This window comes from Sycon ciliatum, chromosome 4 (assembly GCF_964019385.1).
Source record: "Sycon ciliatum chromosome 4, ocSycCili1.1, whole genome shotgun sequence".
NCBI lineage: Eukaryota > Metazoa > Porifera > Calcarea > Leucosolenida > Sycettidae > Sycon > Sycon ciliatum.
In genome coordinates this window covers 34,854,087-34,863,407 of record NC_088646.1, presented here as the reverse complement: position 1 = coordinate 34,863,407, position 9,321 = coordinate 34,854,087, and the positions used below count along the sequence as shown (strand labels likewise).

General features: G+C 48.9%; 1 protein-coding gene across 1 annotated transcript; it reads left to right on the top strand.

The window, feature by feature from the left end:
• The first annotated feature begins 363 nt into the window (after nucleotides 1-363).
• Nucleotides 364-9,316, top strand: LOC135815860 (uncharacterized). The gene is made up of 6 exons (XM_065329204.1): nucleotides 364-1,575; nucleotides 4,868-4,927; nucleotides 6,220-6,314; nucleotides 7,290-7,491; nucleotides 8,100-8,364; nucleotides 8,601-9,316. Exons 1-6 carry the CDS (start codon nucleotides 523-525, stop codon nucleotides 9,035-9,037), a joined length of 2,112 nt encoding a protein of 703 aa, XP_065185276.1. The 5' UTR covers nucleotides 364-522; the 3' UTR covers nucleotides 9,038-9,316.
• The last annotated feature ends 5 nt before the right edge of the window (nucleotides 9,317-9,321 follow it).

Here is a 9,321-nt window from a genome sequence, read left to right as displayed (position 1 = left end):
ACTCGGAAGCCAGCGCGGGGCGGAGTCACGCAGCTCATCCACTGTGTCAGTGCTCCTTTACGACTGCGGTTCTTGTCCAAGTAAGTTTATTGTTATGGGCAAATAGAATGAGCATAATATCGTGAATCATCACCTCGGCCGAGTCGCTGCCCCACTTGTACCCGATGCCATGCAATATCGTGCGTACTCACAACGTCGCTAGTAGGTTTGCAGGGAACGGCGGTCGGTGCTCAGTCCCTAGCGCTAACAGGACACGCACGCTCGGTGTGCGTGCGTGTATGTGTGTGTGTGTGTGTGTGTGTGTGTGTGTGTGTTAGCATACACGCAGCAAGATACCGGTAGTATAAAAAGCGAGTCGGAGGAAAGAAATTGTACAATTCCACTCCTGCTGAGCTCGAGGTCACCTTAGAAACCCTAACGGTTAGAAGGCATTATACTAGTACTGTGAGTTCACCATTAGGACCTCTCTTTTGGAAGTGGAATTGCTTTATTGGACCTCTCTTTCTCCCAATTAATATAGCAATGAGAATGGTTGGGCTGTGTGTATTGGCAGTGACGCTGCTTGCATACTGCTCTCTCCCATCTACCCTGGCTCAGACGTGCCAGGATGAACGCGCTGTGGCGTATTTCAACGACAACGGCTTCCGTGGACGTGTGATCATCAGCAAAGACGCTGGTGAGCTCAGTTTCAACGCCAGCGGACTGCAGCTGGCCACGGGACAGTTCAGCCTGGCCATACACGAACTGTCCGCGTTCGTCGGCACGTCCGAGTCGTCCTGCCAGGGTATTGGTGCTGTCTACAACCCGACCAGTGCGCAAGCTGGTATGGAGCTGGGCGGTCTCTCTACACTCCCAGCGTTGGCTAATCAGGTGTTGAGCGTCACCACGGGACTCAACATGATCAACCCGTACGGTATCATCGGACGCACGCTAGTCATCCAGTCCACCAGTGACGGAACGGCCACGAGCTGTGCAACCATTCAGCATGTCTACGCAACCAGCGGCAGTGTGTGCCCGGAGCCTGACCAGCACAACTACGAGGTGACGCACGTCGCTGCCTTCAACGGCGACATCAGCGGCAGGGTGTTTCTGCGTCAGGCGAGTCGCGCCACGACGCAAGGAACGTTTCTTACCACGGTATATAGTCACCTGTACAGTACCCAGGGTAGAGCAGCTAGCACTGGTCATCAGTGGGCTATTCGCTCCGGCCTGTGCACATCCCTGGGTAGCTTTGTGGCTAACCTGTCCGTCACAGCCGACGGACAAGTTCCCATTTCTGCTGGGCCCAGCGGCTACGCCGGCAGACACGTCACTAGCCTATGTCTGGACAGTCAGCTACCCACGGGTACGACAGAGAGGAGCTTGGCTGTCTACAATGCCGACAGCAGCCTGTTGGCCTGCGCGCGTGTTCACCGTGTTCCTCACCGCAGCATCAGGGCGACCTTCACTGGCGATACTTCCGGATACGTGGCGATCAGCCAAGGTAGTCCGTTCACTGCTTCATCGCTCAGAATCAACTTGATGTCGAATACTGTCAGCAGCGTCGGCTCGACAATCAACACTCTGCCGGTTCAGGTGAGTTGCACCCAGTTAACACGAGTTGTGTCCAAAATAATAATTCAGCATGTCCACGCATGAATTGCATGATAATGTCCTCTATGACTATGGCTCTGATCGTCCAGCCGGTCTAATAGTAATTCCCTGGGTGAGTTTGACATGCTTTTTGGAGTTTCCAATAGGAGGAATGTTGGCATCAAGTAACACGTTTAAAAAAAAGAAGAAGCTACTCTAGCCTTCTGTACAGAACTATGCCCAGAGTGTTGCCTGTACGATGTACGATGTACCACTACCCGGGTTCGTGTAATCAGGTTAGACCGTTCATCGGACGAGATATTTAACCAGTTCCTGAGTGGGCTCTTGTAGAGACGGTACAGCAGCGGTAGCGGTAGTCATGAGAGCTACCGACAGTTCCAGTGGACATTTAGACAAACAAATCGTCTGGGGTCGGGAATTGTGCGTTATTCATTCAATGAGCAGATAGAGATGAATTGAGAGCGGATGTGGTCAACCCCACAACACACCACGCTGCCTCGACTGCGGAACGGGCAGCTTTTAACAAATCAATCACTTTTCAGCAATTAGGAGGTACGCATACTTCACGTAGCGGGGAGTCTGTTTTTACACTGAGCCGACCAGTGATTGTTTGCTTCAAGGGGTACGTGCTCAGTCTCGGGTACTGTTGGAAAAACGGACGTAGCCGATGTGCTCAACAACTCCCTGGGTGAGTGAACTGAGCGCAAAGAAAATGATGACTGTAACCAAGCTGAGTCCATAGCCCCACTGGTAGTACACTGGTAGTACACTTGGAATGAGTTGTGGTAGCTTGAAAGAGTGCTCCATACACTTGCGTGTAGAGCCTTGGAGAGAAGGGCAAATATTACTAGAGAAGCTGTATTGCTGTACGAGAAACTCTGGGTTTCACACAGAATCAGTCACCCACTGAGCACTGACTACATTGCGCAAAGGTTGTGTTTGACTATGCAATCTTAGCGTGCCTGACAGCAGTACAGATATACACTATACTATCATGTACATGTACTTCACTCACTTGTCAGTCAACTACTTAAAGTTAGTTGTTGTCGAAGGCGAGAACTCAGAATGGCAATACATCTAGTGCAAATACAGGAGAGAAACTACAAGGATAGGATCCCTGCTGACATGATATCCCTGCGACACGACTGCACAGTGCTGGCTTTTCTTGTCAGATCACCAGAACGTACTGCGTTTGAGCACTGAGCACGTTGTCCTAGCCATTGATTAGTTACGTCCTTTGCCATTCTAACCACGCCGAACGAACCAGGTTAGGATTTGCCTTCCCAACAACCGCAAAAACAGAAAACATGATTCGTCATTTGACCAGAGCCTTGGCGACCTTGGCGACCTTGGCGACCTTACCACCAAACTGCATCTTGTTTGCACAGGTGTCAATAACAACTACGCACATCAGCACCAGCGACTCATCGAAGTCAGCAGGCAATGTTTACGCCGGGGAAAAACAACAAGCTGTGTGTCTGAACGCTTCAGGTTTATACCGCCTAGTGGTAACTGCTTCCGCAGGATGTAACTGTGCATGAAAACAAAAACTGAAATGCACCCGGAGACCCTGGAGACGGTCTACACATGACGGAACTATGCCTATCGTTTATATGACAGGCCCTTTGTTTCCAGCTGAGTTTGAACAATGATTCTCTCATTGTTACTCCACCCTAGCAGGCAACGCCAAGAGTCCGCGTGATAATTGATTGTACTCTTGGCAAGCGCTCTATTCTGGGAGTGCAGAAGCTGTTCTGGCGATCATGACAACCAGGAAAGCTGTCGGCAAGGCCGGGCAGAGATGGAAATAGCCAGGGGTCCGGGGAGTCGGGTAGGGAGTTGTGTAGGAACTCCCTATCCACTCCTCAGCTGGAAATCGTTAAAGACAAACTGGCGCATTGCTCATTGCAGCCATTGCTCGTTAGATGAGCGAGCTCTGCGAAGCCACTATTTGCGCCCTGGCTAGTTAGCCAGTACTGCACTGGTCTACCGGCCGGTGTTACGGGGTGCATTCGTCTGATGATCGATTCAATTCGTGAAACTCAGGTACGAAACAGCAACTGCTCGTCCTTCTGTCTGCGTATAGTACATTTTTAGCATCACTATCCCGTAAATACTAAAATACCAGTGTCATAACGACTCCACACGCATAGTCATTGCACACAGGAAAACAATGGTGGCCAAACTGTCTGTTCCTCGGATCCGAGTTCCCTGCTCGAACACTCATCAGACTGAGACGCGGCACGTCCACGATGTGTAAAGTACATGTATGTCATACTATACTGGTTTGGGAATACATGTACTGATAGCGTTAGATTCAGATAGCCTCCTGGTGCCTCCGAGTCTCGAGTCTCCCATCTCATGCCCACTTAACCGTATCTAATTGTTTCTGGAACAAAATGTAGAAAGGGAGTATCAAGTGTCATGTACTAGTGCATGTACATGGTCGACACGATCATGCACTGATCAGCACGAATTTCTAAGCCTGGTTAGAATAATTAGTGAGTGACAGGTGAAGAGATCTGGAGAAAACAAAGGCAACAGCCAGGAAACGACCCTTACTGACCTCAGGGCTTTGACCTTACCAGATGCCGACCAGTACGAAATGCTTGCAGTGCAGTGCAGCCTACATAGCTACCATGTACCGATAGCAGCTTATTACTATTATCAAGAGGATAAGCCCCATACTCTTGCTATTATTGGTTTGGCCTTTCGCCTTAGTTTCGGTGGTTGAGTTAAATATGCTCCACGTGCGGAGCGCATGATGCCATAGCGCCAGCTAGCTAGCTGCTGGCTGGATGAAATCCCTTTCTCACATAATTATCATTACCATAATCATGGGACCATGCCATGGCCAAGGTGTATGTAGTGAGTGTAGATTCTACTGAGCAGTAAAAAATACTTTTACGACTCCCTGCATGCAGCAGCATGTGACTATGGCCCCAGTAGGCAGTATGGGATATCATGGCTGTGGTGACTCACTGACTGTCTTGTCCGGAGCTCGTTCCAAGGTGAAAAACGTGCCACGCAGCGCAGAAGGTCCTCGACCTCTTCATCATACAGTAACGCAATGTGGTTGTCAAGATGGCTTACGTGATGCTGGAGACAAGTTCTGGCTCTGAGGTTTCAAATTAATTGGCTGCGAGGGACCGTCGGCATGAAGGATGTTAGCTCTGCTAGCAGTATGCCTCACTTGGATAGGCTTACGAGCAATTATCTCCTCTTGTCTTATCCCGGTAATTTCTGACTCTTGTGTCTGTCCTGCATGCACCAGAGCGGGCAAGGTTCCAGCGCTGGCCAAGTGTTCAACCCTTTCATGAGCCAGACCAATGTGGTGAGTTGGTCAACTATCCACCAATAATGGCAATATACATGTACAAATTGTACATGTATATGTATGTATGCAGGGATACTGTCTACATGTACGTACATACTTACATGCATGTACCAATATAGCTACCGGGATGGACACTCCAAAGAGTACTACAAGTCATGCTACAATACTGCATGACTGCTTGCTGGGACTCTAGGCCTAACGAACTTTGTGGTGCAGAAAGCGAGTATTGTGCTACACTGCACTTGCCAGTAAAACTGGACAGTCACGAATTATTTTACTATGATATTGTTGAAGCCATGACAAGCGGCTCTCATGCCAGTCGCCAGGGGGGTTATGTACTCTTGCTACTTCTGAAGTACTACATAATGTAGTATTGTGCATCAACCCAACACTAGAATGATGATGATGATGATTGACCAGTACATGTATACCGTTCCTAAGTGCCGGGCTGCTTTCCAGGTGCAGCTGCTTGTATCCAGCATGTGTGACTTGAAAACAATACAGTGTAGTCTGGAAACTTGAGTTCTGCACTTGATTCTGGAGACAAGGATGAGAAAACACGTGACTTTTAATTAACGAAGTCACGGTGACTTCCATGCCCTGTAGCCATAATTACAATGGTACATTCTGTAAAGATTGCAAAAGTTCCCAGCTTTAATAGTGTTCTATACACGGCATAGCGCCATCACAATCTTGTAACTGGAGTCAGCTACATAATCATTGTACTTGTACTTTTGTCTTTACTCCGACGTATTGCTTGTTAGTGAGTAGAGCTCCGGAGGATGCCAATGTAGTGTTACTATGGTTGCCAAGTACTTTTCACTTTCTTGCCTGCTGGCACCATATCTCAATGACATGCTACCTTACAGGAAACGTCTAGATTTGCATATTACCTTTGGCGGTGAAATAATTGTCCCAGACTGAACTGGAACTTGCTGCCACTAGTGCAGTGTATGTCTAAGTCCATAGAACAATACAATACAATACAATACAATACAGTAGAACAATTCATGTCGTTTGGTTGCCACATTCTATAGCCAATACACACTGAATGCCGTAGCTGGTGCAGATCTGTTTGCACTCAAGCTTATCCAGTGCGTATATACTGGACTGTGCAGGATTCGACCATCGATCGCTCAAGCTCTATGCTTCAACAACAACAACAACAACAACAACAACAACAACAACAACAACAACAACAACAACAACAACAACAACAACAACAACAACAACAACAACAACAACAACAACAACACGTGTGTGTGTCGCATTATGCCCCTTTCCTGCAGGTGGGACGGATCGGTGACAAGCTCGGCAATGCTACACAAGGGCAGGTGTGTGACAGATACAGCACACTGAGAGGACTGAACAGCTTGGCTGGACGGTGAGTCTACAATGCACATGCCGCTTATATAGCCCTTAGACTTAGACGCCCATCACCGGAGGCGGTGATAGCAATGCTACAGCACAAGCAACTCATGTTGGTATTGAGCCCGTGATCTAACAGCTTGCAAGGCTGAAGGATTGACCACCACTTTTTTTAACCTGGTGTACACCACACAGCTTTTTGAAGCAGTTTTGAAGTAGTTTTAAGACTGGGGTATATATTAAACTATGTACATGTACCAGTGATGCAAACCACCATTACGCATATACATGTACCGGGCACACTAACAGCACAAATGGCTTCCCGGCAAGAGGTGTACATGTAGTACAAGTGGTCAACCCCCCCCCCCCCCCCCCCCCCCAGGGGAACGGCGCTCTTTGAAAGTAACGGGAGTGTGAAGCAGCACCAAAGTTCTCTCCGTAAAATTAATAAGTAGCCCAAGGAAACACAATACGTGTACACACTCTTTAGGTCTTTGATTGGTAAACCATGTCATGTGGGTGTGATGTGGGTGTCATGTGGGTGTGATTGTCCATGAGGTTTAGTGGCCGTTGTATTACAGCAAATCGTGCACAATTACTTCAACAACAAAACAAGCTATACTATGTGTAACATAACATAATGCAAACGCCTCAAGGACCGGAGCATGCATGCTGTTTTAAAAGGAATCCACCACCGTTCCTGGTTAACATTTACAGACCCAGAGACTGCCCTCTTCGCTTCAGTTTTCTCTTGCTGTGAGTTTAAAATGTTGACAAAGTGCATAGCTGGATGTATACATGATGGCAAGTTGGCAACCAGGGATAATTTTGTGCGCACTGGCAATCCATAGCCAGTGCGTGCATTATTGCAGTTGCATTATTGCCTGGCGTAGCTCGCGCTAAACTTGAGCTCAGTGCAGTAGCCATCACACCCTGCATAGCTTGTATACCCGGTGACCACTGCTACTGTTACTATTACTGGTCACTGCAGCTCAGCCACTATCACGTATAACAGCCAGCAGAGCAGCATGAACCTGGAGGAGCAGCTTGCCAGCGGGGACCGTGTGCTGCGTGCCCGGGCCGACTTCAGCGGTGCCGTGACCGGTACCATCTATCTCGCCCAGGTAGCAAGGGAGGACGGCTCGCGTGGCGAGACTCTCATTACCAGCTCGGGACTGACGAACGCCGCGCAGGTGAGCAGCGCCCAGTAACCGCTTAGTACTTACCAGCCATTGTGACATGATTCTTTGCCACGGTTCTGCTTCCATACAATGTTACAGGTCGGTTTAGGCAAAGGCCTGTGGGGAATCGTTAAATCCATCGATACGTATGCATGCACACAATCGGTACAGTATTTGGAGTACATTCTAGCTTGACTACGCGTGAGAGGGAGAAAACAAGAGCATGTGTGAGGGAGAGAGAGAGAGAGAAGAGGGAGGGGGGGGGCAGCTAGGGAGATACAAGAGGAGAGACAGAGAACCCGCAATGATTCACTGTCTTTGTGTGCATGTTGCCAGGAATACATAAGCCCCGGAAGATGCTCCCTTGCCTTTGCTGGGTTGGGCACTCTTTCTGGGTAGGGTCAAAGTTGTTTCGGTGGTTTCTCGCTGACTTTGAAGCTTGGAGCTGGTTAAAAAATGCTCAGCTGTTCACTAGATCTCATTGCGATTGAGTAACTCTCAGGAGATTACGTCTTCTTAACACCACTCACTCATAAGATCTTACGGCACCGGTAATAGATGCGTGATCGATATTTGATGCCAGCTGCCTTTCCACATTGGCCTGCTTTTGTTGGCTGCAGAGCATGCAACACAATATGCACGTCCACGTCAACCGCATCGGCTGGCAGAACGACGCAAGCGCATGCGGTGGCCAGTTTACCGCCGGTCACTATGATCCGCACGGCGTAGCCAGGAACAGCACACTGTACAGTGCCGAGTGTGGACAAATGTACCCGCACCGCTGCGAGGTGGGAGACACGTCCAGGAAAACGGGACAGTTCAACTTGGACGGCTCCGGCTTCGTCAGGCACGACGTCAATCTGCCCCTGGACGGAAACTATCGAGGTATGCGCACGTGTGTGTGTGTGTGTGTGTGTGTGTGTGTGTGTGCACGTGTGTGTCTGATTAAGCTAGTCAAGCACACAGACTTTGTCATTTTGAAAAGGTTACATCGTTTCGTGGGTTTGTGTTGGTATATGAAGCAGGGCAATCGTCATAACTGTTAGTAACATTCCTCTTGAACAAAAATTGATTCTTGTCATTTCATGTGTGTTCTCCACTCGGTGTCCATACCTGTTCAGTGATCGGACGGTCATTCGTCATCCACGCACCGAACGGCGGTGGGCCACGCGTTGCATGCGCCAACATCGTCCCAATGACAGCCCGGACCTTCCAGCTGAGATTTAACGTGTCGGCTCTCAACGGAGGCAACATTGACCTTGCAGACATTCGCAACAGGCTTCAGCAGATCCTGAACGACAACGGTCCTATCCAGGCTTCGATCCAGCAGAACTACGTCGACGCCTACAACACAACCGAACTCGGCTACATCCGTGGTGTTGTAGATGGCGCTCAAGCTAACAGGGCCATCGACTTGCTTGCGCAATGCCAGATGCTGGGACCTTACACCAGGCCCGACTGCCCATCGTCGACGTCGGCAGCCACATTGCCAACGGCAGCAGCCTCACTAGTTGCCCTGCTGATTGCCACCACCACACTCCTAGGCTTGATCTTCTAAAGTCACCACTCACGGATACTCAAGTCAAGGTGCACACGTTGAATGAGCGGCATAGCAAGAAGCAGATAAGGTGTGAATAATATTCCCAATGAGAAAGCCGGCTTCCAGAAAAAACAATGTTGAAAAGAGTAAATGAAATGACAATAACAAGGAGACAAATTCAGCGTTGATCTCGTAACACACATTGGCTATACTACCATATCCTCCTCATTTCATTCTGCTCATAATATAATGATTTATGAAACAGCACTGGCGTGATAAATAGTATTTGTAACAATATGCAA

What these genes read in the sequence shown, in the direction of transcription:
- LOC135815860 (XM_065329204.1), top strand. Translation starts at nt 523, where the DNA reads ATGAGAATGGTTGGGCTGTGTGTATTGGCAGTGACGCTGCTTGCATAC. An exon ending in TCATGAGCCAGACCAATGTG is followed by an intron (nt 4,928 to 6,219) that starts GTGAGTTGGTCA and finishes CCTTTCCTGCAG; the next exon opens with GTGGGACGGATCGGTGACAA. An exon ending in CCTGGACGGAAACTATCGAG is followed by an intron (nt 8,365 to 8,600) that starts GTATGCGCACGT and finishes ATACCTGTTCAG; the next exon opens with TGATCGGACGGTCATTCGTC.